This window comes from Sciurus carolinensis, chromosome 3, assembly GCF_902686445.1.
Source record: "Sciurus carolinensis chromosome 3, mSciCar1.2, whole genome shotgun sequence".
In the NCBI taxonomy this organism is placed as follows: domain Eukaryota; kingdom Metazoa; phylum Chordata; class Mammalia; order Rodentia; family Sciuridae; genus Sciurus; species Sciurus carolinensis.
The window spans coordinates 162,405,663-162,433,479 of NC_062215.1; the positions used below are offsets into that span (position 1 = coordinate 162,405,663).

General features: G+C 41.8%; 2 protein-coding genes across 5 annotated transcripts in view; both read left to right on the top strand.

Annotated features, from left to right (window-relative positions):
- Positions 1 to 24,246, top strand: part of Smarcal1 (SWI/SNF related, matrix associated, actin dependent regulator of chromatin, subfamily a like 1) — a 66,939-nt gene extending 42,693 nt beyond the window's left edge. For 2 of the 4 annotated variants that reach the window (XM_047544655.1, XM_047544656.1), the window contains exons 13-18: positions 3,274 to 3,344; positions 6,413 to 6,515; positions 10,887 to 11,069; positions 12,276 to 12,376; positions 13,335 to 13,431; positions 16,941 to 17,532. In XM_047544655.1, coding sequence (XP_047400611.1) covers positions 3,274 to 3,344; positions 6,413 to 6,515; positions 10,887 to 11,069; positions 12,276 to 12,376; positions 13,335 to 13,431; positions 16,941 to 17,147 — 762 coding nt within the window. In that variant the 3' untranslated portion in view covers positions 17,148 to 17,532. Of the gene's footprint in view, positions 1 to 3,273; positions 3,345 to 6,412; positions 6,516 to 10,886; positions 11,070 to 12,275; positions 12,377 to 13,334; positions 13,432 to 16,940; positions 17,534 to 24,118 lie in introns of those variants that run through there. The other 2 variants (XR_007107699.1, XM_047544658.1) reach the window with 2 other exon arrangements.
- Positions 24,168 to 26,802, top strand: Rpl37a (ribosomal protein L37a). The gene is made up of 4 exons (XM_047544659.1): positions 24,168 to 24,309; positions 24,659 to 24,787; positions 25,167 to 25,249; positions 26,692 to 26,802. Exons 1-4 carry the CDS (start codon positions 24,307 to 24,309, stop codon positions 26,753 to 26,755), a joined length of 279 nt encoding a protein of 92 aa, XP_047400615.1. The 5' UTR covers positions 24,168 to 24,306; the 3' UTR covers positions 26,756 to 26,802.
- Positions 26,803 to 27,817: the final 1,015 nt, after the last annotated feature.

Below are 27,817 nucleotides of genomic sequence, written 5' to 3' on the forward strand. Positions count from 1 at the left end.
CTTGGTACAGCAGGGTTTGAAGACATTTTTAAAACTCCTGCTGTTTGTATAGTTTTTCAAGTTACGTGAGTGACTCTTTCCAAAATGATTTCAGATGCAACCTGAAAGTTTAATATTAGAGTTTATTGGTGATATGAAGTTAAGGTAAGCCATGAAAATGAAGACTGTTGGGTGTTTTACAACTTTTGATCCCTTAAATTTGGGGGATGTTTTAATATTTTTATATCTAGGAAGGGGAGCCACACCTGCCTTTGTGCTGAGGAAGAACATAAGAATGAGCCAGTTGCTCAGGGTCCTGCCTATTGTGTGATTATCATCTTTGTCTTATAAACTCCCTGGAGTCTTTACTTTGTTTTGCAGATTATGAAAATAAAGCCCAAATTGCAGTGTCATTTTTTAAGACTCCAGCTGAGAAAGAGCCCAGTGCTCTTCTCAATCCCGCACTTGAGAGTTGCCGTCTGCTTCCCTGGAGTCTTAGACAAATTGCTTCTGTCTGAAAGATAGAAATTGAGTCGGTACAGATTCCCTTCAGTGTCTTACTAAAACCAGATACTAAATTCTTTTCGATAGTAAGTCCTTGAAATCTTGATGCCCTTTTGTATTCTTTAATATAAATTCATTTTTATAATGGATTCGAGTAGAAAGTGAACTTGTGGGGTTTCTGGTTTGAACCATTGAAAACTTTCTGCTTCTAAAGCCACTGATGTGGTGCACTTGTAACCCATGAATCCAAGCAGGAGCATCGCCCTCACTTCCTGCAGAGACTGGAGCTAGCATTGGCTGGGGTCGGACTGGATGACCAGAGACATCCCTTCCAAACCCTGGCCGAAAGAGTTGAACTGGGTAATGGTGCTTTCTTGATTGAGTCAAATAAGGAGGCCCTGTCCTCTACTGAAGCTCACCCCCCCCACACACACTAGTCTGTCTCTCTCTCACACACATACGCACACACACACACACACACACACAAGTTCTTGTTGCTACTTTTTTTTTTTTTAAATACTTTTACTTTATTTATTTAATTTTATGTGGTGCTGAGGATGGAACCCAGTGCTGCTAGGCGAGCACTCCCCAACTGAGTGACAACCCCAGCCCCTACTTTTTTTAGCCCCATTTCCCTGGAGCTCTGCTGAGCCCTGCTGATCAGCCTGTCGGGAGTTAATTCTTTGTTCTTCACATCTTTCCATCTGGAGGAGGACGTTAAAAAAAAAAAAAAATGTTTCAAGTCACAGAAGCCAAGGTGAAGTGCCAATTTATAAAATGTAATGTTATAATGAAAGCTTTTTCTCATTTGTCAGCTGAAATAATAGATAGCACTTCACAGGCTAAGGAAAGCTGACTGTAATCATCTTTTGTCTAAAGCCATTTTTTGATCAGCAAGACCAGAAGCAGAAAAATAGAGCAAGTCCACACAGACTTCCTGGTGGCAATATCAGTTCACCCTTGTCATTTGGCAATCCATTCAAATTTCCAACATAGAAAATAAATTTGAAAACTCCAGTGGATCTAATTTAATAAAAGTCTAGGCGGCAGGTACAAAGAATTCAGGTTATTTAAAATTTCCTGGCCCGTAGCTAGCAAAAGAAGTGAGATCATTAATGAAGGTTGGTTTTTTGTTTTGTTTTGTTTTGTTTTTGGCAAGATAAAGCTATTATTTCTCCCACATTCAAAATATGATAGTACAGGGCTGAGAAATATCACTCAGTGGTCAAGCACTTGCCCAGCTTTTAGTAGCAGTGCAACAAGATCACTTGACATTTTGCCTCACTTTCTTCATCTCTGCAGATGGGGATAATATACCTCATAGCAATGTGGATTATTAAATGAGTTAATGCACTTATATATCTTAGAACACTCTCTGGCCCTTAGTAAGTAATACATAAATGTTATTGTTTTATTGCTGTATTATAAAAATATATTATCACATAATTTTAGCATATAGTATAAGATACATTATTGTGTAATAAGTTTTATATGTGTGTGTGTATGTGTATATATATATATATATATGTTTGTATTTTAAAAGCAGGATCATACAAACACACATCAAGTGGGGAAAAAAAAAAAATCATAAAACTTCCAGGAAGACTTTTCTGTATTATTAAGTGTTCTTTTAAAGCATAGTTTTTGTTTGTTTGTTTGTTTAGCTCTCAACTTCCCTTTCAACAGAAACATCAGCAGAAAGAAGCCCTCATTGTCTTCAACAGAGCGGCTGAAGCTAAAAAATCCCTTTTTTTTTTTTTTTTTTTGGTAGTACTGGCGATTGAACCCAGGGACACTCTACAACTGAGCTACATCCCCAGACCTTTTAATTTTTATTCTTTGAGACAGAGTCTGGCAAAGTTGCCCAGGCTGGCCTCAAACTTGCAATTCTCCTGCCTCAGCCTCCCGTGTCACTGCTATTACAGGCATGCACCACCCCATGTCTGGCTAAAATATGGTATTTAAGGACTATTGTGTTTTCTCACATAGCAGTATTATATTTTTGCCAATCATTTTTAGTTGAAACTTTAAGTTATTTTCAGTCACTCTTTGAGTAGTACTTCACTAAAAAGGACCACAGCACTGCCTTACCAGTTGTGGTAAGAGGAGCTTTGCTGGGAGGTCAGAGTGATCACAGCTGTCCCCTGTGTTAGCACCTTTATATGTGTATTTGGCACTCTTTATTAGGATCCATTTAGATATAAATCGTAGAGAGAGCATGGTTTCTTCTCCCAGGCAGGGAAGTCCCTTCTATGGGAGGCAGACTAAAAACACAGGAGTACTGGTTTTGAAATGGTTTTTCAACAGTCAAGGCCAGATGAGGTTGATTTTAGTAAGTTGTGGACAGAGGTGAGCCTGGTGGTCAGTGGGGCACAGACATGACATGACAGAAGAAAATGAGGGGGCAAAAATTAATTTGGGCAAAAGCCACATGTAGTTGTCACTGCCCTGGAGTAAATAGGTGTGAGTGGTCACATCTCAGCGGATCCCATGAGTCTGATGTGTGCGGTGAAGCCCCCCCTGAAATGCCTTCCCAAAGATCTTTTATATTCCTTGTCTCCTTGGATTTCTACAGCAGTTCTCAGAGAATGACAGGTAGGTATAATGCTGACTCTGCCAGAGCCCAGGCAGTCCCTAGGACTTGGCAGAGGAAACAAGTCAGTCAGAGTCTGGGGTCTCTGACTCGATGACTGGGGGTGAAGATCGGTAAAGCTGGGTAGCAGTAGTTGGGTCAGCTTATCCCAGAGCCCCCTGGGTGGGAGCTGAAGCTCTCAACTTCCGTTTCCACAGAAACAGCAGCAGAAAGAAGCCCTCATTGTCTTCTTCAACAGAACGGCTGAAGCGAAAATCCCATGTGTCATGTAAGTAGTCACCGTGTGTCAACCTGTCCTTTTCTTTTCACTCTCTTTTGTCTTAAAAGAAAAAAAAAATTATTCCCTCAGTCTGCCAGGATGGTTTTACTGCCAAGAAGTGATCAGAGATTGGAATTATAGCTGCCTTGAAAACAAGTTTCAGGCCCGTGGCCTCATCACCCTCAAGACGTGAGTCGCCCAGTACCAGAGCCACAGCAGGCTGCGCCTGGAGTCCCCAAGAGAGCCTGTCTTGACCCAAGTGGACTGGGGTTACTTAAAAGGAGGGTGGACTTGACACACGTGAAAAGGCAAAGTTTTTCTTTTGCTTGAAGAACTGTGGTCACTTGCCTTTAGGAGAACAATTAGAGGGAGAAGCAGCCTTTGGGGATATTCTGGTCTCCAAAGACATTAGGTTTCAGCCATTATAAAAAAAAAAAAAAGGACAAAAGTCTAAGTTTGTTCAAAAGATAAAGAGTGAGTGGCCGTTGTCACACTTAGTTCTCTTTCTGCCTAAACTAAAGCTGAAGTAATAATTTCTATTTTTAGAATGGTTCACTGGGTTTAAAAAAAGAAAAAACACCTCAATTGTCTGCCTTTCTTAAAGAAACAAAAGCCCACTCATGTTCAGATTTCCCTGTTGGTAACTTGAGGGAATTCTAATGATGTGCAGTTTGCCTGGTTTTCTTTCTTCCTTTTTTTTTTTTTTTTTTTTTTTTTTTGTTTAACATTCATGTGGAGCTCTGGCAGGATAAAGCCCAAGTGATTAAATTACAATCAAAATGAATTTTGTGTGGGTCGAGTGGAGCCAGTCTGGCTGTGGAGACTGAGACGGATGGATAATTGAGAAACACACCCCTGCCCACACTCTCCCTTGGCCCTTGGGTCCCTGCCCTTAACTGTAGGGGGAGTCCCTACCTCACTCAAAGCCAGGCTGTCCCACGGGAGGCCTGCTGACCATCTCCCCTTCACCCCTGGGCGCTATCCTTTCCATTTATGATCCTGTTACAAGCCTCATGAACTCCAGATGTGGTTTTTAATGGCCTGGAAACGTCTCTCTCAGAAACCAGTCTGAATTCCCCCACCGCGCTGCTCTCGCGTGCTTCTGAGTAACGGGGTGAGGAGGTGAGTTCTCCGCCTGGTTCCCTCAGCCCGTGACCTACAAAATCCAGGGTCTGTGGGTGCCTCTCTCCGGAGGCAAAGGGCCGACAGCCACATGCTCCCTTAGAGTTTTAAGTCAAGGCATTTTACCATCTCGCCTTTTACTTTGGCCATACCTTACACATACTTCTTCAAAATTCCTGTGATGAGTTGTACAGTGTTTTATAGTTTCCAAACCATTTTACCTGTATTAAATCATTTCACATTTACAGTATCTCTGTAGAATTGGTACAATAAATCACATTGGCCCTGTTTTTAAAATGCAGAGTATATCTCCTGTAAGTCACTGGGACTCCAAGTCACACATCTGGTTAGTGGAAATTAGACTGTAAATTAAAAAAAAAAAAAAAAAAAACCCTTAGTTCCCTCTGCTTGCTGCCCCCGCCCCTGCTGTTGTTGGTTTTCACTTTAATGGGCATCTTTAGTATAACAGACCAGCTTGTTGTGGGCAGCAGATAGTTCTAGTCTGGTAACTGAGGGATTTGTAGTGAGAGCAATAATCGTGTCAGATGTGGAAGGAGAAAGGCATTAGGGAAATTGGGGCCAGAGGTTTTTGTAGGTTTACCAAGGTGATTTCATGGCCCTGTGACTCTTGGCTCTGTAACAACAAACTTTTTTACTTATATCATGGCAAATTTTATGTCTCTCAAAATAATTAAGTAGATTTGGTTTGTTCATCAGTTCATGAGTTGAACTCAAACCTTGGTCCATCGTAGTATTATTTGAAAATAATTCTTGGGTGTTTAGAGGACAGTCGTACCCTTCCACACCTGCCGGTATTAGGAAGCTGTTGGGATTTGCCCTTCCTTAAGGAAGGCCCCAGACATGCTCTTGTGCCCTTGTCTGAGGATGACCTCAGGTGGGGCAATTGTTCCTGTGACCGGGGGAGCTCACTTTCCCAGCACTGTGAGCAGTGGTCACCTGTGCTGGCTTTCCTCTTCTTTGGGTTATGAACTCTCTGTGGGCAAGCCCAGTGAGGATCTGGTGACTGGGTGACTCCCTACTGTGTAGCTCCCCAGGCGCAGCAGCTTCCTTTAAGCCAGGGCTTAAAGATAAGAAATAGGAAGTTAAGATAAGTTAAGCATAGTGGATATAGGAAGAAGTAAAAGAAGACCAAGCAAATGAAATCCTCTCCACCATATTTCTTAGACTTGGATAATTTAGTCACCACAGACTTAACTGTGGGCTCTGTCATCTGAGGTATAAGTGGCAGAGAGCTGGAGAGTCTTTCCTGAATGTCTCTTTAAGTATTGCTATTTACATCTCAGTAAGCTTCCAGAAACTTTCATACGGTCAAGAATCTCTGCACTCGCAGTTTGGGAGGCTGAGGCAGGAGGATTGTGAGTTCAAAGCCAGCCTTGCAAAAGTGAGATGCTAAGCAACTCAATGAGACCCTGTCTCTAAATACAATACAAAATAGAGCTGGGGATGTGGCTCAGTGGTCAAGTGCACTTGAGTTCAATCCCCAGTATTCCCCCTGCAAAAAAAAAAGAATCCCTGAACTCACTACCTAGGTATTTCACATTTACTTTGCATATTTGTATTGAAAACAGGTTATCGTTAAAGTAGCAGCTTAAGTTAAAACTGTTAATTATCTTCCATGACCCCTGTTAGTAAGAATGTGTCCATAACATGCCCAAGACTAATGAAGCATAAGAAAACTTCCATTTATTTACGTATGTGAGATGGCTAAAAGTACAGAGCTCTCCCTGCACATGGCAGAAGATGGCTTCACTGCCGCTGCTCATTTACTTCTGTTCATATGAGGGAGGCGGGCAGAGGTCAGCTCTCATCCAAGGGAGTGGGTGAGCTGGGGAGGGCAGGTACCTTGAAGTTATCTGTTCTCAATGTGGCCTCTTCAATTAATCTCAATTGATCAGTTTGTGTTTAATCTATTTTCTTGTCATTATCGAATGCAGTGAATACATCCTGGACCTTCTGGAAAGTGGAAGAGAGAAGTTTCTAGTGTTTGCACACCATAAGGTGGTTTTGGATGCAATTACCAAGGAACTTGAGAGAAAGGTAATCCTTTTGAAATTCAACACAAAGAATTTATGTGCCAAGTTGTTCTGAGCTTAGTTCAGGTTTAAGCAAAGAAGTGAGGTGATGGTCGAGACATTCTGAAGAAGAGTGCTTAGTTATAGGAATACAGTGGGGTCAGAGTACTTGCCCAGCTTGGTCACTTAACTTACTCTGTGCTCTAAACAGTCTTGCTTTAGGAGCATCCCCAGTGACTCTTCCTTTATTGTATGCACAGAACTACAGAGCTTGCCAGAAAGGAGAGGGCAAATAGTGTTCTCTTCTGGGGCGATAAGAATTATATGAATATCCTTTTTTCTTTTCTCCCTCCTCATTACTAAGTGCTTTTATTAACCACATACAGCAGCGTGAAGACTTCAGTATGAAGTTCTATGACTGTCATGAAAGTGAGCAAAAGATACCTAGAGGGATTTTTTAAATTTTTTACTCTGAGACAGGGTCTCACTAAGTTGCCCATGCTGACCTCAAACTTGCAATCCTCCTGTCAAGGTTATTTTCTAACTAAAATATTTAGGTCCAGCCAGGTGTGGTAGCACATGCCTGAATCCCAGAGACTGGTGGAACTGAAGAAAGAGATTTGCAATTTTGAGGTCAGCCTTGGCAATACAGTGAGACCCTGTCTCAAAATTTTAAAAAAATAAAAAGGGCTGGGGATGTAGCTGAGTAGTAGAGTGCCCCCAGGTTCGCTCCCCAGTACCACAAAAAATAAAGTAAAACATCCCCTTCCTTCTTACCCAGAGATGATTTCACTATTGTGAAATTAGTGTGGATTCTTCCTCTCCATATTGGCAAACTTTACTCTGAAAGTTTGTATCCTCAGAGAATGTATAGTCTCCTTTTGTAGATGTTTTTAAATGGGCATGAATGGTAGCATAGTGTAGGTGTCCTGCAGTTTGCAGTTTGCTCTTTTGCCTGACATCGTTCTTGAGATTTCTCCCCACTCTGTGACGTGGGGTTCCTGCACTTCAGCTGCTGAGTAGTATCTCTTTGGATGACTGCACAGCAGTTTACCTGTCCTCCTGCTGAGGGACATGGCAATTTTATTTATGGTTTTTGCTATTGTGTGAGTATTTGTGTGTGTGTGTGTGTGTGTGTGTGTGTGTGTGTGTGTATCTGTGTATTTCTGTTGCCATCTGTATGACCAGGCATGATCTTGCATGGCCATTGGATAGGCTTATGTTCAGTTTTACTAGATATCATCAAATTGTTCTCTAAGGTGGTTACTCAGAGGGGCTACATCCCCAGCCCATTTTATTTTTTTTTATTTTGAGACAGTGTCTTGCTAAGTTGTTTAAGGTCTCCCTAAATTTCTGAGACTGGCCTTGAGCTTGCCTCAGCCCCCCGAGTTGCTGGGATTACAGGTGAGTGCCACCATACCCTGTCATTACTCACATTTATAATCCCACCATCAGGTGTAAGAATACTTGCTGTTCTGCATGTACATCAGCACTTGATATTATCAAACTTCTACTCTTACCAATCCAGTGAAATAAAATCTTATTGCATTCTTGCTTTAATTTGCATTTCTCTGACTACCAGTGAAATATGTGTCCTTTATGTTATTAGTCATCTGGTCTTTCTTCTCTGAGTATTCTTCTTGGTACCCTTTGCCTGTTTTTCTGTTGGACTGTTTTGTCTTTTTGTTGATTTAGAAAATTTCTGTATAAATTCTGGATATTAATCATTTGTAAGTTCTTTCTTATTTTTTCATTTCATTTAAGTTTCTATTTAACCAAAGTTTTAAAATTTTACTTTAGGTTTTAATTATATTTTATTTTACTCATTTTTTCTTTGTGACTTGTGCTTTTTGTGACTGATTTATGTAATCTTTCCCCATGTGAGGCTATGAAGATATTCTTTTATTTTTTTTGTCTGAAAGTTGTAGAGGTGGATCTTTAATGCACTCGGGTTTGATTTTTGCATATGAAATGATGCAAGAAGCAGGCCAGTAAGATTAAAAGCTATAACCCTTGGGTTAAAACTAGAGCCTTGGGTGTCCTCAAGAAACCCAAGACAATTCATTAGAACACTTAGAAGGCATAAGAGTTTTGTAGGCTTCTTGGATTCCAAATAAATATAATAAAATAAATTATTTTTTTAAATAAACCAGCTGTATCTGGTTAGTAAATGTAATGGGGAAGGTAAGTTCACAGCAACAGAAAATAGAAAGTGCCTATTAATCTCACCCCAAAATTACAGAAATTAATGAAGACTTGGAAAGACTTGTGCCAGGCTCCTCTTTGAAAAGCCTAAAAAGTATAAAAATGCCAGTCCTTCCCAAATTAATTTTATCAGTTTAGTTTAGTTCTAATAAAACTCCAACTGGATTTGTTTAAAGAGGGCATCATACTACAAGACTGAAGTACATCGCAAAAAACAATCAGGAGAGATATCTGAGGAAGCTTTGAAAAGAACAGTGTTAGATTTGTCCCTCCAGATATATACAGTCTCTTAATGGTTTTTAGCACCAGCACTTAAAACTGAATCATGCAGGTCCAGGAACTGGTGGCCATGTGGGTGGAATAGTATGGAGAATTATATAAATGGAAAGCAAAGATAATAATCAAGGAATCATCACAAATCAGATTTAATTTACTCAATACATAAAGTTTGTGTATTTGGCTAGGTAGTTGAGGAGGGAAGAGGACTTAAATGAAACTCACCTCAGGATTTACCATATTAAATTCCAGATGAATCAAGGATCCGAAAAACCCTAAGTATAGAAGAAGTTATAGATGAACATGTAACTAATCATGGGATGGGGATAAAGTTACAAAGGAAAAACTGACTGAAGTTATCCAGATGTACAAATTCATTCTGTCACACACAGCAGTGTTAACAGTTATTTTGTGTATTTGGCATATTTTGGTAGGGCAGTTTGGAAAAAAAAAGTTAATATAGGGAAATAAGAAAGGGAGATCTATATGACAGACAAATAATGACAATTACATGTAAAAATAATGCTGACTCAGTAGAAAGTATATGACTAGAAAAGTATAAGACTCTGAATTAGGTTGTATTTCTTAGAGTTTTATACAAATGTGCAATTATTGAATATGTACTCTTTTTTGGCCTGGTTTCTTTTTCTCAGCTTATTTCGGGATTATCCTTGTTTTTCCCTGTTTAGTGCTGAATCCATTGTGTAGCTATCCCACAGGGGGTTCTGTTTTGTTTTGTTTTGTTTTTGTTTTAACTCATTCACCTGTTGATGGCCATCTGCCAACCACTCATTTTTTGGGGAAAATTAGAAACCCACTGTATTTTTAGAAATAGAAGAATGGCTTAATCATGCCATTGTTGCATAATGAAATATAGCCATTAAAAATAAGAATTTAGGAAACTTTTAAGTAGTTTACTTCATTTACAGTATATTTGTTGGGAAAAAATAGTATGGTAGTACACATTGAGAAAAGAGAACAGAAAAGAACAGCTTTGAAAGATTAGTAATACCTGTTTCCTTACAGTGTTTATCATTTGAAACAAATAAATGTTCCTTAAAAGAAATGCTAAACTAAACAAGCAGTTACCAAACAATCCAGCAGTTGATCCCTGGATATTTACATAGAAAAATGAAAACTTATGATTGCACAGAAACCTGTATGCAGATGTTTTTAGCTGTTTTGTCTCTAGTAGCTCCAAATTGGACCTGCCCAGATGTCCTTCAGCAGATGAGATTTTGAACTACGGTACGTAGGTACCTTGCAGTACTTTTCTGCAGACTGCCAATGTGGGCAGCAGCATGGATGAATCTCCACAGAATGATGTTGAGTCAGCAAAGTCCCCCAAAGTAACACATTCTGGTTGCGTTTCTTCAACAGTCACGAAATGAAACATTGTAGAAATGCAGGACAGATTAGTGCCTGTCAGAAGTGGAGGGTGGGGAGAAGAGAGGTGAGTATGATTCTCAAAGAGCCACAAAAGGATCCTTATGATGTTGGAACCATTCTGCATCTTGACTGTGGAGGTGAATACGTGAAAACCTACTGGAGTGGCAAAACTGTAGAACACAAACGCACGTGTGCGCACGCGCGCGCACACGCGCGCACACACACACACGCACAGGGGGGATCTGAAGCCCAGCGGACTGCATCAAAGTCAGATCCCTGGTTGTGGTATGTACCACAGTTTCACAAAGTGATACCACGGCAGGAAGCTGGGCACAGAGGATCTCTGTATTCTCTCTTATCATGGCGTATGAATATATAGATTTTCATTTTAAAAGCAGCAAAGCCCTGAGAGCAGAGGGCTGAACATCAGCGTAGTGTGGCCCGTGGGGCCCTGGTCAGGTGTGGCTGACTCAGCAACCACTGGGCACTGTAGCAGCCTACCTCAGTCTCCCCCTTGTCCTCACAGCACGTGCCACACATCCGCATCGATGGCTCCACTTCCTCGGCGGACCGAGAGGACCTGTGCCGGCAGTTCCAGCTGTCTGAGAGGCACGCAGTGGCAGTACTGTCCATCACTGCTGCCAACATGGGCCTTACCTTCTCCTCTGCTGACCTGGTGGTGTTCGCCGAGCTGTTTTGGAACCCAGGGGTGAGGAACAGTAGCCCGGACCTCCCGTGGGCACGCTGGCGGGGCAGCCAGGGAGCCAGCACCGGTCGGGAAGACCTGGTTTCTGCGCACCTTCCCCAGTGCCACTTGCTTTCCTTCTGTTTCCACTTGTCCTCCTAACGGTGTTTATGCTCTCACAGGTCAGTTCTCACTCCTTTTAAACACAACACATCTGTTGGCTAGTTTTTAGGTCTTCACAGCAACCTGTCAGATTGTTGACTTCATCTTATCAGTGGACAAATCAGAGTGGACAGAGAGCCCAGTAGCAAGCCAGGACTGCACAGCTGTACGTCAAGGGGCATGTGTGGCGCCAGGAGCAGCCCGGGCCTCTAGTCTTCCACCTAGGCTCCTTTTATTAACTGTCACTGTGAGCTGCTATAGCCAAGAGGAACTCCCGATGATGCCCTGGTGCTCCCTGAACACCACCGTGTATCCCTGGCCACACCTAATCAAGGGGTGGCTCTAGCAGCAGATATGTCATTTGTTTGAACTCAGAATTTCCTCCTAAGCTTCAGAAAAAAGTGATTTCCTCTCTGATGTGGTGTGGTTTCACTGGCCGCATCAGCAACTTAATGGACTTCTAGATTGAAGCCATTCATACCAAAAACAGTAAACAGTGCTCTTGATTTTAGTTATTTATTATGGGGCTTCCTGTTATATGAGAACACCACACCACACTCTACTCATGTATGGATGTGATGTTTCTAGCTATTGTTTTTCCTTTTTTCTTTTCTTTTTTTCTTTTTTGGTTTGTTGCTAGGAACTGAACCCAGGTCTCACACGTAGTAAGCAAGCACTCTTACCACTGAGCCACATCCCCAGCCCCTGCTTCTAGCTGTTTAGAACCTGACTTTTCATTTCCCAGAGACAAGAAGTGGAAATGTGCCAGGCTTCTGTCATTTGCCCCTGCACACAGCCTATCAGCAGAGCCTCCGCCCTCTCCACTCACAGCACCTAGTGCAGTGCCCAACACCAGAAAGCCGCTCCCAGGTTCCCGCTGCAGGTTCTAGGTTCCACCAAGGTTGTTTGGTTCTCTTGTTAGAGGGCAGGTTGTCTGCAGTTCTAAGAGATGGCGAAATGCCTTGAGGAGGAAGGGGTGAGGTGGGGCTCGGGAACAGGAGGCCACCTGTGTGGTAGACTGGACTGTGTCAGGCCTTCACCTACCTGCCTTGATCCCCGTGCATGCAGGTGCTAATCCAGGCTGAGGACCGGGTGCACCGCATTGGGCAGACCAGCTCCGTGGGCATTCACTACCTGGTGGCCAAAGGCACAGCAGATGACTACCTCTGGTATGCCGGTTGGGTGGCCTGGATTTGGAGCTGAGCAAGGTTGGACACAGGATGTGTTTTTTTGCTCTTTAAGTGCTTCTGTTCTTGCTGAGGGCTTTGGGAATCCACAAAGATTAGCAACGCCTCCCACTTTCACAACCACGTTTGGCCTCCATCACTAGCATTCCCTGGGACTTGCAGGGCGTTGGAGGGAATCTTGCAGTAATAAAGGGAGCTGACTCCTTCATCACTGGCCTGAGACCCAGAAAGGAACTGATTAGGAATTGATTATGATGAAACAGATGGGATTTGGCTTATAAAATGTTCTGTTCGCAGCCGGAAGGGATTGTTACGACAGGGTCAACCTCCTCTTCTCTTTCATATGTGATATGATAGGCCGCATCTTACAGTACTGCTGCTGGACACAGAAAGGGCTCAGCCTGGATCATGTAGAGCTTCATTAGTGAATCTGGGGCCACATTTTCAACCATAGGGGTTTGTCTGTACTACCTGAGCAAAAATTCCCACCATGCTCTTTCCCAGTCCTGTTTCTCCCTTCCTGGTGTTAAGTTTCTTGATTATCTCATTAGTTTCCACTTCCCAGTTCCAGCCTTAGAACTAGTTCTCAGGTTTTGCAGTGTGTGGGGGCCACTCCTGCTCACCTCTGTTTCTTCAGTGGATTTGTTAATTGGGCAGCTCATAATATAACCAGGTTCAAATTTTTGTTGTAACTAGACAACATGTACTTCCTACACATCTTCCATTAGAAAAAAATTTGACCCTGATATTATGATCCCCAAATTGGAAGTGTTTTACAATTGAGAGGAGGCAAATAGTTCAAGAGGGAAGCTTGTGCCTTGAGAGATGCAAAGACGAAAAACAGTTAACACGAGGCAGTCCCACAAGAACGGGGAGGGCAGCCTCATCTGCTGCTGCTCTGAGCAGGTTGTGTTCACTGTAGCTTGTTTCTGCCCCACAGGCCCCTGATTCAAGAGAAGATTAAAGTTCTGGGAGAAGCTGGGCTTTCTGAAACCAATTTCTCAGAAATGACAGAAGCCACTGATTACATCTACAAGGTAACGCCGGCATGGCTCCTTGTCTCTGGAGCAGAGGGAGGCATTACTGTCTGCCAGGTCCTTGGGTCCCAAATGGGAAGATATGAATCACTCCTGGGGACCTCTCCCAGCCCAGCGCTGAAATGGATGGGCCTGTGGTCCACGTGTGCATTCCTGCTTCTCACACACCCTTGGCTTCTTAAAAACCAAGGCTGCCACAATGACTCTTCCATCAGGCCACTAGAAACTAATGGAACACTCCCCAGGGAACCGTCCAAGTATTGCAGAAGATGCATTATCAACCCATACCACGCAGCAGGGCTACTGCCCAATTTTCCCCAGCATAGAGTAGGGAGTGTTTAAAATAGAGTACCGCTTGGAAGAACATTTTCCCCTCTGTCATTTCATTTTATTCTCAGTGTCTCCCCATTTTATTGATGGGTAAACTGAGACATGGTAGAGAACAGGACTTGCACAAAGTCACAGGGCATGTGAAACCAGCCCCAGATACAAGTCTGCCCATCTCAGCCCAGCATTCCTTCTGTGACATCAGCCCCTCACAGCAGAGTGTAAAGAAGCCAGTGAACATCCTTCCATAGCCCGGTGTGCTTGGTCAGAGGTACCAAGAGGGGGCTCGTTGGCCTTTGGAGAGGACAGCCTTGGGCCCACCATGCCTGCCCTGACTGCACACTCCAGCCTGGTTACTGCCCTTGCCTCCTGCTCCTCCATTTCAGAGAAACACCATGGAACAAGAGATTCAGAAAGTCCCCAATTCTGATTTGCCTTCAGCAGCTCAGGTGGCTGATAAAGAAGGTATAAACTCAGGAGCTGCTGCCTGCTGGAGTGGGGCTCGTGGGTGAATAACAGGAAAGTTTGGGTGAACCTCATGCAGGAAGGTGGACTTACAGTGTTGCTCACAGGAAGGTGCCTTCCTCCAGGACAGTTGCTGAGCATCATTTGAGTTTAAGCCAAGCATAGTGGTGCACACCTGTAATCCCAGCCACTTAGGAGACAGACTCAGGAAGAGCACAGTGTGAGACCAGCCTGGGCAACTTGGTGAGACCTGTCTCAAGATGAGAAATGAAAAGGGATGGGGATACAGTTCAGTGGTAAGGAGTTCTGGGATCAGTCCCCAGCATCACCACCAAACAAACAAACAAAAAGTTGAATTAAAGAAACAAAATCTTATAGGTGACTCTAAGACTAAGAGTCTGAGAATTTGATTATTCATTTATATTTACTTAGCAAATAATTACTTAATTATTGGAATAAATAAGGCTCATACTTAATTTGTCAACTGTGAATAATTCTTTTAGGCAATAGCAGTAAAGCCAATTTTAAGACAACCTTATTTTTTAAAGATATTTTTAGTTGTAGATGGACAGAATACCTTTATTTTATTTGTACTTTCATGTGGTGCTGAGGGTCCAACCCAGTACCTCACATGTGCTAGGCAAGCACTGTACCACTGAGCTACAACCCCAGACGACCTTATTAAGCTCTTGAATGAACTTGAATTCATTGGAGTGGTGAATATACAAACAGAACCTAGGTGATTATCTGTCCTAGGAAAAGAAAGAGCCTTAGTTATGAAGGATTCTCATTTGAACTCATTTTCTCATTCTTGTCTTTCCATCAGTTACCCTGAATTAAGTAAGAATTTCTATCTAAAGTACAAGAGCAAGATAATGCAAATGAGATTTATCAGCATTTATTTTTATTAATAACTTCATAAACTTATTTTTCTTAAGATAGAAATGCAAATTTTCTTAAGTAGAAAAAGAAAATGTTGCCTCCTTTTCGGGAGATAAAAGCAAAAGAGGTTATGGATGTCTCAGTAAGATACGCTTCCTTCTGAGAGAGGAAATGAAATGTTAATCTGATCTTGAACTTGCTTCCAATTAATTATGCATGCTCCAAGTTAGCACATGGTGTTGCCATCATCATAATCAAATGGGCTTCAACAGTATTTCTACTTAGAAGGGGCCACCTCACAAGGCAGCACTTCCTTGACACTGCACTTCTTCAAAAAAAGACTGAGGAGTACATCCTTCAGGACAGCATGAGGAATGGGTTGAGATTGGCCTTAATGGTCTTTAATATCACTCACCCCCTGCTCCAAGAGACTGGGATTCTAAAAGGCCAGGAGATGTGGACATAGGTTAATGGAATAATCTAGAGTTCTTACATGATATGCTCCCCTAATCAGATTTCAAGGAACTTCACTTCATCAAAGTGGAGGGATTCTGTAAAGAAAGAGTGAGGAGCCAGGCATGGTGGTGCTTGCCTGTAATCCCAGAGCTCCAGAGGCTAAGTCTGGAGGATCACAGGTTTGAGGCCAGTGTGGGTAATTTAGTGAGACCCTCTCTCAAAGTATAAAATAAAAAGAGCTGAGGGTGTAGCACCCCTGGATTCAATTACCAGTGCCACCAAAAGCTAAAAAAGAATTACAAAAGACCTGCAAAGCCAGGGAAGCAATTTAAACTTCATAAGGTAGGGAAGATACAATGACATGACAAAGGAAATCTTGTTGGAGGATAGCCTGAAGGGGTGTCAGGCTGGCAGGAACCTGGGGCTGATGGAGACGGGAAGAAGCCTCAGTCAGAAGTGCAGTTGAGCTCTTGCTAACTTGGTACTCTGCAAGTACCAAGTGATGTAGTCTAAGTCAAGAGAGTGACTTTAGAGAACAGGAGAGAAACTTGTATGAGCTAAGGACTCAGGGTGCCCTGTGGTTTCAAGCAGAGGCACAGTGAGAATCTTGGTAGACTTTCAAAGGCAGGCTTATTGGGAGAGAAGCTGGTTGGGGGCGTAGGACGAAGCCGAGAGATCTTTTTTATTTTAAATGGTTTATGGATGTCAGTGGAGATGCTGGAAATGTACCTCTGTATTGGGAGATGGTCAGAGTTGGAAATTTAGACCTGGGAGAGGTGAGCAGGAGTGATGGCAAGCCCTTCGTGTGTGGTGGTGTCACTCCTGGGCCTGGTTTTAACACTGTACATTACCAATGATGGACAGATGCAGTTGGTGAGCATCTTGATCATTTTTAGCCGTAAGGCCATCAGAAACAGGGACAGGTATTCACTGAAAATGAGGTATAATCCATGGCTGAACACACAGATTTGGGTGTTGAATTACAGCTTAACTAACCCTTCTGTTTAGAAAGGCTTTGTAGGAAGTGAGATCTTGGGAGCTATTTCACTACTGAAAGACTAATGTGGGAAGTTAGAAGGGAGAAAACATACCAACATCAATTATAGTGTAAGAGCGGCTTCTTTGTTGCTGTCACAACCATTTCTTTTTTATTTCTAACCCAGACACAAAGACAGTAAGATGCCAGGAAGCAGGAAGGCACATTAGTGGTACACAGTTTGTTGATGGTCTATACTGGTTACCATGTATTTCCTTGATGGCCTCAAATATGCCATCTCTCACCTTAGAGCTTTCTCACCAGCCAAGAGGAAGAGGGTCAGTGTTACAGCCTGGAAGCCTGGGTTCTTCCTCTTACCTTTTCTTTTCTTTTTCTGATGAAGGACCCAAAGCAGCAGACTATCTATGACCTATTCCAGAAGTCCTTTGAGAAAGATGGAAGTGACAAAGAGCTCCTGGAGGCAGCAGAAACCTTTGACCCAGGAAGTACTTCAGGAGACACAGATGAAAGCACCTTGACTGCCAGTCCACCAAAGAAAAGGAAATTTGAATTTTTTGATAACTGGGACAGCTTCACCTCTCCCTTTTAAGAGGGACCCAAAAAAGCATTAGAAATCATGGAATTCACAAAAATAAAACAAGGTATTTTGTTTATAAAGCCTGTGTTTCTCTTGTCATCAGCAGTGCCTGTGTCTCTCCAAGGCCAATGGGACACCAGCATTTCCATTCCTGTGTAAGCAGGTAGGGGATTGCTTTGGGGCTTAATTAATCTTAGCTCGTCTGGCTTAGAAAAGGAGACAACAACTTGTAACAGTGGTAATTCACATTTTTAAGTAATGCTGCCTATGTATTCCAACATCTAGATTTTAAAAGTTGAATGACTATAAATATTTATAGAATGCCTAAGATGTGCCAGGTACTATCCTGGGTACTGGTGATAACTTGCTGAACAAGAGAAAAATATGTGCCATAGGAGAGCTTATTCAAAGGGAGAACCAATAGTTAAAAGTCCTCTTTTTTCCAATAAAATTCCACTTGTGAACACTGAAATTTGAATTTCTGTAATTTTCACGTGTCACAGATTATTCTTTTTAAAAAAATTTTTTTTAGATATTGATAGACCTTTATTTTATTCATTTATTTACATGTGGTACTGAGAATCAAACCCAGTGCCTCACACATGCTAGGCAAGTGCTCTACCACTGACCCACAACCCCAGCCTCCAGATTATTTGTTTTTTTTGTTTTTTGAATAACCATTTTAAATGTGAAGTACATTCTAAGCTCACTGGTGTTACAGAAGCAGGCAGAGGGCTAAATTTTGCACATTGCTAGCCCTGGTTTAAAGCAACATGATCCAATAGCAATATAATACAAGCCCATATGTGATTTAATTTTTCTAATAGAATATTTAAAAAGCAAAAAAAGGATAAAATTAATAATATAATTAACCCAATATATTCAATATGCTATTATTTCAACATACATAATTTTTTTTTTTGATTGAACCCAGGGCTTCACTAGGCAAGTGCTCTATTACTGAATTATATCCCCCACTCTTAAAAAAATATTTAATTAATTAATTTATTTAGGTACTGGGGGTTGAACCCAGGGGTACGGCACCGCTGAACTACATCCCAGCCTTTTTTATTTTTTATTTTGAGACAGGGTCTTGCAAATTGTCCAGGCTGGCCTTGAATTTGCAATCTTCCTGCCTCAGCCTCCTGAGTTGACGGAATTAAAAATTTTTTTAATGAGCAATATAACAATTTTTGATTTCTACTAAGTAATTGAGATCCAGTGTATATGTGTCAGCATCTCTATCTGGACTAACCATGTTGGAAATGCTCCAGAACCACGTATGACTGGTGGCTCCTGTGTTGGATACCTCAGGTTTAGAGAATGATAGAGGGAGTCAAATGTTAAGTGGGGTGTTTTTGTCTACGTATTTTTGTGCATTGGAGTTTTTTTTTTTTTTTTTTTTTCCTGTTTTTTGTTTTTTGGTTTGGTTTTTTTTTTTTTTTTTTTTTTTTTTTTTTGGTACTAGGGATTGAACCCAAGGGTAATTTACCTCTGAGCTGCATCTCAGCCCTTTAATTTTTTTTTTTTTTTATTTTGAGATACAGTCTTACTAAGTTGCTTAGGGCCCCACTAAGTAACTGAGGCTAGCCTCTAACTTGAGATCCTCCTGCCTCAACTTCCAGAGTCACTGGGATTACAGGCATGTGCCACCATGCTTGACTTTGTTGGAATCTTGATGCTTTAAGGGGATAGAAAGAAGTTCAACCTTATATTTACTCCATCCTCTCACTTCTCACCAAATTCAGGATTACCAATATAAGAGTCTTGGAAGGGGTTAATTGGAGGAGTCTCATGTACCTGTGATTTTTTAGTTTGTCTTTTCCTGTGGGTTCTCAGTGAAGGAAATGGATTCCTAATCATAGCAGAAAGCATTGAGACACCTGTGAGTCAAAGTCTTCGGGGTGTTATGGCAGCCAACAGTTATCTGATTTTGAAACATTATGCCCACATCTTTCCCTCTCTACTCCCATTCAATGGATTTTATTGAGTACCAGGCACTCTTTTTTTTTAACCCCTCCTTCTGGGGGATGAAATATAAAATACAAAAGAGTTCATAAAACAATTTACAGCTTAACCAAATATAAATAAACACCCATGCAACCCTAACCCCAAGGTTATAAAAAATTATATCTTCTAGAAGCTTTATTGTTTTGCCTTTAATTCTTAAATCTACAACCCACTTGGAGTTTGTTTTCATACATGGACTAAGATAAGGTCAAGGTTAATTTTTCCTGAATGGAGATGCAATTATCTTACCTCCACTTATTGAAAATACTTCCTTTCACCTGCTACTCTGCAATGCTTTCTTTTCCATATTCTGTATCCGGTGTAAAAATTAACCTAGAAATGTATATAAGTTAAAAAGTGAACATCCTGTGCTATTCTCCTCCTACCCTTGGGGCTTCACTTCCTAGAGGTGATGACTAATGTGAATAATTTAGGATGGAGCCGTGTGTAATTTACTACCTATATGAATGGAATGTTTTCACAAAAATTGTATCCAACTTGTCATACTTAAGCGACTCATTTCATATAACATCTGGACATTGTTTCACATTGGCACATTTTACATTTGTGATTTACTGAGCAACTGCTTCTACCTGAGGGAAGCACTGTCTGCGCAAATGCTCTGTGAAGTGCTCACTGACAGGCACAACTAGGAGTACTTTAAAGTGAATTTGAGGGGAAATGGAAGAAAGGGAAGCATATGTGGGCCTGAATCCACTCTCGGCACTCTGATTCCTTCTTAGTATTCAGGATAGGCTTTGAAGGCCTTGCCTCCTCTTCCTGTGCTAACTCTTGCCTGTGGCCTTTGGCCCACAGGGCTCTCGACAATGCTGTGCGGGCCTCACTCATGTCCACAGCCACCTGGCAGTTCTGTGATGAGGGCACCTGAGACTTGGGAATAAACCTTTGCATCTCCAGCATGAGATGAATTGGGATGATGCTTTCATCTCACATTTCTTTCAAGAACAGTGTTCCACATGGCCCAGGAGAACTGGTTGACTCAACAGTTAAAAGAACGTCCCTCTGGAGCCGACTTTAAGCTTATTTATTTTTCCAAGGCAAAAAGTAAACTTTGAATGTCCCTGAAGAGCAGAAGTGACTCAGCAGAGATTTTGACTGAGACTTTATGGGGACACATTATAACAAACATTCTCTACACTTGATGGTCTGCTAATGGGGATGGAGATTTATTGGCCTGTAGATAAGACAAATTGAGAGTTTATGAGAGGCACAATTTTCTGAAGTCATTTAAAACTGATTTCACGAGAGTACTATTTGTACATCCTCAAGCTTGCTATTTAAAGAGAATTGTTCAGTTTTGATAAAATTGCTCTGAACATGAGCAATTTCCTCCTATTATGGAGTGTCTCATTTTCAGATGCCGTTACATTCTTCCTCATGCACTCTCCCCTCTCTTGCTCTCTCTCAGACACCCTGCATGCCAGAGTTAGGAGACTATGCAGGAGGTGGCAATAAATTTACTAAATGATGATCTGAGCTTACCTCTGCTCCACCCGGGCTGCCCCACTCAGCACAAGGCCACTGCACTTGCCCACCCACCAAGGTCAGATGAGCATCGTGCACCCAAGGAACAGGAGGACCATTGCACGCACTTGTTTCTTCACTCTCCAGGCTCCGATCCTATTTATTTGCACCAATATTAATACAGTTTTGTTTTAATGTACAGTTTCTGGAGCAGGCTTATTGGGGTAGAGCACTTTCCAGATGTCATCCTCAAAAAGCAGTACATTTCCTTTCAGACCAAGTGGGGACTTGCCCCCTTGGCCCCTGCCATTATCCCCACCCTAAGTAGGGAAGGTGCCTAAGGTAGAAGGTGGAATTGAGATGACTTGAGCTCATTCAGCTCCCTTTGTGGGCCTCAGGAGGTCATTGCTGTGACTGCAGTAGTCTTGTGCCCAAGCTAAAGAAATTAAGGAGAAAGGAAATAGGTGTATTTTTAAGGAAGAAAGAAAACAGATTTGCTATAGTCCCTCACGTATGGCAGAGAGAAGATAGGATTAAAAGGCATCCAGAGACCTGGGAATCAGGTAGCAGCAGCATTTCAACAATAATAGTAGCCACCATGGAGAATGCCCGCTGGGTAGATTCTGAAGCTTATTTTATCCTCCCAAGACTCTGAAGTGCTATGGTATTTTGTACAGTTGAGGAAACAGATTGGAGACATGAGTCTTGCAGTACAGTAGGAAAAACATGGGTTTCAAAGTCACTTATTGACTATGTGGCCTTAGGCAAGTCATTTGACCTCCCTGGGCCTCAGTTTCCAGTTTGGGTAAAATAAAGTCTGTTTCAGTTCTGACTTAAGTGAATGGATCCAAGGCAGAGAAAACCTAAACATAAAACTCCAATAAATCTATGACCATTAGACCTTGCAAGGGAACAAGTCCCCATTCAATAATATTCATTACTCCTGACACGGCAAGGCCCTAGGATGCAGAGATTGACAACAAATTCAACCCAGGTCTTCATGGGGATTTTGATGTATAGAAAAACTGAGGAGGTAGAAGAGACAGTTTTAATGTATCCTTTCACCCAGGTTCCTCTGACTGACGTCTTATCTTGGTATGGTATATCCATTACAATCAATGAGCCAATATCCACACATAATTATGAATTAAATCCCATGGTTTACTCAGATTTTGGGTTTTACCTAGTGTCTTATTTTCTGTTCCAGGGTACCATGGTACATTTAGTCATCATGTCACTTCAGGCTCCTCTAGCCTTTGACAGCATCTCCTGCTTCCCTAGTTTTTGATGATCCTGACACTTCTAAGACGTTTTGGCCAATCTACAATTCTCCTGGCTCAGCCTCCTGGGCAACCATTGGGAGCTCTTTCAGTCGGCTCCCCTCTTTGACACTCCCATCAGTGCAAGGGTTTTCTGGCTTTTTAGTATTTCCTTACTTTTCTGGCACTACAAGACATTCCAGGCTCATACTGCATATTTCCTGCTGCAGTTCTAGAATCAGCCATTTCTCCAAGGACCTCTGGTTTTTATCGCAGGTGTTAGGTATACTAGTTGCTGATGCAGTTGTGGAGTTATGTTTAAATGGTAGTTTCTTCAGATTTAAAAAGAATTATGTGCTCATCATAAAAATAATTAGAAAATGCAGAAGTGTATTCACACAAAAATTGACTTACCTACTTCCACTACTCATTACCATCAACAGTACACTTTTTGCTTTTTTCCTTACTGGATTTACATAGCCAGAACTGGAGTGATAGACTGAAGAGGATAAAGGTAGAATTGCTTTTGATGCCTAAAATATACAGATTGACTGGAGTGGTTTATGCCTGTGATCCCAGCTACTCAGGCAGGAGGTTCTCAAGTTTGAAGCCAGCTTCGGCAACTTGGCAAGACCCTGTCTCAAAAAAAAGGGGGGGATGGAAATGTAGCTCAGTGGTACAGCTTCCCTGGGTTCAATCCCAGGGAATTTGATTGGTTCAATCAAAAAGGCCGGGGAGGTGGTGGGTAAGATGGTGGTAACAACACAAATTGTAGGGTTAGTCATTGCTCCAACAGTACTCAAAGTCTGGAAGCTCTTCATGGAACTATAAAAGATAGGAAATGGATGGGGCTTTGGAGGTTGTCTGGTTCATTCTCTCATTGTAAATAAAGATGTTGGTTGGATGGAGCTGGAGAACGTCATGCTAATTGAAATAAGCCAATCCCGAAAAACCAAAGACTGAATGTTTTCTCTGATACATGCAGATATGGGGCGGAGCAGGGAGGCAGGCTAGGAAAGAATAGACGTACTTTGGATTAGATAGAGGGGAGTGAAGGGAATGGTGGGGGGGGGTATGGAGATAAGAAGGACAGTAGATTGAATCAGACATTATTACCCTATGTGCATATATGATTATACAACCAGTGTGATTCTACATAAAGTACAATCAGAAGAATGAGAAGTTATACTCCATTTATGTATGATGTGTCAAAATGCATTCTACTGTCATGTATAACTAATTAGAACAAATGGATAAAAGATGTTGGCTGTTGGGAAGTTGTGGTGAGATTCTCTATTCAGGGACTGTGGCTAACCCAAAGTTCTACCTCAAGATAGTTTCAGAGCCTGACCTGAACTGGGGACCTGATTCCAAGTCAAGTACATTTTCTACTTTGCTTTTTCAGCACAATAAATATCATAAGCTGGATTAATACACACCAGCAATTAAGAGAACTAACTTTGAAACCAGATAGATCTAGAATTCAGTTCTAGCGTCATCATTTATTGCTGTATGACACTGGACAAGGTTCTTAACTTCTCCAGTCTTAGATTCTTTGTCTGAGTAATAATAGTAGTAGATACAATTGTATAGTGTTTATTGTTTCAGACACTGCAGCAAACACATTTCACGCATTTAATTCATTGACTCTTCATAACAACTTCGTAAAGTAGGTGTTATAATTATCTAGATTTTATAGCTGAGGAAACAAATATGCAGAAAAATAAAATAAAAACTTGTCAGGGTTGGTAAGTAGTAGAGCACTGCCTTGAAGCTGCAGTCTGACTCCAGAGTCTATGTTCCTAAACGTTACATGACATTTTCTCTCTTTATCTCAGTAACCGACTTTTCTCAGGAAAGTTCAGGCCCTTTCGCCTTCGGCTCAGGAGAGACCGTCTTCCTTTGCCCCAGAGCTCTGATCAGTGAAATTTCATAACTCGTTAATGGGACAAGGGGATTCTCACAGTGGGACTGCAACTTGTCTGAGACAAAGCCTTGGCTTTTACTCAGGACGCCAGCATCTTGCACAGAACTGATGATTTTAGAAAGTATAAGGTGGTGGGGAAAGCTATGAGGTTGAGTCATAAACCTAAGATTTAAGCACCACTTCTCTAATTCAAGTACCAGTAAGCGAATCACTTAAAACCTGACCTCCTGGCGCAGAGAACGAGCCGGTGATATGTGAGTTAATGTGAATGTGGTTCAGCTGGACGTTTGTCGCTCCTGCAGGTGGCACGCGGTAAGCCTGGTGGAAAGGAACAAGGAGGCCTCCAAGTGGAATTAACTTCCAGAGAACCTCCAAACCATCGAGCTCAGTTCCTAGCGAGGCCTCTAACGCCACTTCCGCTTGCCCACCTAAAATCGCGCCTGCGCACGGTGTCTCTTCCTCTCCCCGCTCGGGCCTGCGTCGCACCGACATGGTAAGTGCTGATCCTCTGAAGCCTAGATATTTATCCGTCCGCATCTGTCCTCTTGGTTTCTTCCTCCGCGCCCGCCTCAGCCCGCCAGCCCTGCCCCGTACCCTCTTCAGTCTTTAAGCCCTCTCCTTTTTTGGAGACTCGACTCTGGGACGCGCCAAGGCTGCGGGGCAGGGCCGACTTGACCAGGCCCTCCGAGCTTTGGGCGCGTCCGGGACGCCGGTTTCATCGGGTTGAGTGTTTGGAAAACTAGGTCACAGCGGAGGGGCGGGGGATGGTGGGGCTGTGTGTGAAGGCGCCGGGACTTGGGTCCCCACTCTAAATGGTCTTCCCATTTCCTCGATCCCAACAGGCTAAACGCACCAAGAAGGTCGGAATCGTGGGTAAATATGGGACCCGCTACGGTGCCTCCCTCCGGAAAATGGTGAAGAAAATTGAAATCAGCCAGCACGCCAAGTACACTTGCTCCTTCTGTGGCAAAGTAAGGAGGTCTGGGGAGGGACCTGCTTCCTCCCCAGGGGAACTTATAAACGGTGCTGGTGAGCACTGGGGATGCGCAGTCGATTGTTCCTTGTCAAATAAGAGTATTGATGGTACCTTTAGGTTTTGTGAAATGTTCTTTACATAAAGAATACCACTAAGGGACTAGAGGATAAGTGATTTGGCAAAAAGCCGCAGCCTAAGCCAAACCTGCTTTGTGGGAAATGATTGTTTTTACTGATGTGCCCATACAACCCCTGAGAAGGATAAGTGTTTTACTAGGGGCATAAGTTGGTTTTCTTGTGTAATTTAAGTTCCGGAAAGCTCGCAAGATAAAAAGAATTTTGTTTGGTTTGTAGTGAAAATTGATTCTTTTGCAGACCAAGATGAAGAGACGAGCTGTGGGGATCTGGCACTGTGGTTCCTGCATGAAAACAGTGGCTGGTGGTGCCTGGACCTACAAGTGAGTCCATTTCTTTGTTATTTGAAAGTTTGAACTATACATAGGCCCCTTTCCAGATTTGGCTCCTGATGGGCTAGGAGAGTAAAGATGCTTTGGGCACAATACCTTTTTTTTTTTTTTTTAGCTTTAATATGGTGCTGAGAACCATATATATGGCATATATAGTTTAAAACTATATGAGAGGTCATGTAGCCCCCAATACCTGTGTTGTTATAAACAGTATTATTTGATTTACCATTTTTACCCTACAGGGCCAAGTAATACTGTTGGGAAAAAAAAAATATGCTGGTATTGCTTGTTTTGACTCTTTTAAGTGTATCCATTTCCAGAAATTAAAGCTGTCCTTGAAGGACTCTAAAAGTAGAGTTGTTGACTAAATTCTGAGTCTTGAGGTTTTAACTTTTTTAGTTAGTTTTACACTTAAACAGTGGAAGATGTTGAAATGAAAATATGGATATATATTTAAACATCTTGTTTCAGAAGATCTTGTGATGGCAGAAGGTAAAATGGTGCCAAGAGTACTCTGATAGTAAAGTGAATTACCATTCTTAAACCCACCGTGGAATAGTTATGTGACTTTTCCTGAATATTGTACTAAATCTTTGTGGTCATTTTTTTGATATTTTTATTCTTGGGTTCGGGGCCTGGTATCAGGGATTGAGCCCAGGGGTGCTTAACCACTGAACCACATCCCCATCCCTTTTTTATTTTGAGACAAGGTTCACTAAGTTGCTTAGGATCTTGCTAAATTGCTGAGGCTGGCCTCAAAATTGCAATCCTCTTGCCTCAACCTTCTGAGTCTCTGGGATTACAGGTGTGTGTACCACCACACCCAGCAGCTTTAGTCATTTTAACACCTCTTTCCAAAAGTCTTCAAGAATTGCTTGAAGCTGGGTGTAGTGGCTTGTACCTGTAATCCCAGAGGCTCAGGAGGCTGGCAAATTCAGAGCCAGCCCAGTGAAAGTAAGGCACTAAGCAACTCATTGAGACCCTGTCTCTAAATAAATACAAAATAGGGTTTGGGATGTGGCTCAGTGGTGTTGTGCCCCTGAGTTCCATCCCTGGGTCCCTGTCCCACCCCCAAAAAAGGAATTTTATCTGGGCATGGCAAGGCATGTATAATCTCTGCTGTTTGGGAGGCTGAGGCAGGAAGATGCAAGTTTGAGGCCAGCCCCAGCAACTTGAGGTCCTGTCTCAAAGGGTGGAGTTGGGAGGTAATGTGGCTTAGTGGTAGTGTACTTGGCTGAAGTGTCGTTTTGTCAGCCCCTAATTTCTGAATAATAGTCTTAATATTAGTTAAATCTTTAGGTTAACTGAAGCATAGCAGTCTTTTTCCCAGAAGTTCAGAAAGTCTTCAGGATTATAAAGTAATGAGGCAGCTTTACTTGCCATTTCCTACACTAATGTGCTTAATTTGTTGGTAACTGAATTTTTCTCAACAGTACCACTTCTGCTGTTACAGTCAAGTCTGCAATCAGAAGGCTGAAGGAATTGAAAGACCAGTAGGAGTTTGAGACATCCCTGGCCTATAATAAATGGGTTAATTTATATAACAAAATTGTGGATGTTGTTACTTGTATTAATTGGATGTTCTGATGTGCATTTCATTAATATTCAAGAGATTTGTAAATTGAAGCCCTTCTAATGTGAATTGGGAATTTTGCTGAGGTTGTCATTCAGGGTTTTTTTCTTTTTTTCTTTTCTTTTTTTCCCAGTAGTCAGATGATAATGGTATGAAACTTAAGTCCTACAGGTTAGGTATATGCTTAGCCTTTTTTTTTTTTTTTTTTTTTTTTTTTTTTTTTTAGTAACTATTCTACTTCTCAAATACATTGACATATTGTGCAAAATTTGTTTTAAAGGTAAAATATGCTAAAACAAAGGATATAAATTGCCTCTTTTACTGATTCATTTGACTACACATTGTACAGTGCCTTTAGAACATGTGAAACAATTACACAACAAATTTTGAATGTGTCTGCCATCCTTTTTTTTTAGTTTGTACACAAATCTTCATAGGATTGAATTCAAGTTCATACACATAGTAACAAAAAATGTAAGTTCTTTGGAGGAATTTACCAGTTATGATTAGTTCTCTGATTATGATTGTCTTTCCAACAGCACCTTTGTTCAATTCAACTTAATCCTGTCAGTTGACTTTTCTCAACCATGTCTAAGTAATCGTCTGTGGTAGGTACTTCAAAACCAGAGTAATTTAAGAATGTAAAGCCAATTTCCTTTACTGTTAGTTTAAAGACCTTTGTGACATTTCTTGAATTGACCCTTTTCTGCCAAATCTTCCTTTTGCTGCTTAGTGACTTTTTTTTTTCCCCCAAATAGCTTATTCACAGATGTTTCTTTCATCTGTACCCAAGAGCTTGCTCTGGCACAAACATCACCTCAGAGCAGTATTCCTTAATTGGGTCAACCTTTTCTAGACCCATAGAAGTAACTGATTAAATTTTTTGTTTGGGTTATTCTTTCAACAGAATTTAGTTCTATGTAGTGTACCCAGTACCCAGCATAATTCCTTGCACTTGGTCTGCATAAGTAATGAGTAAATCTGAT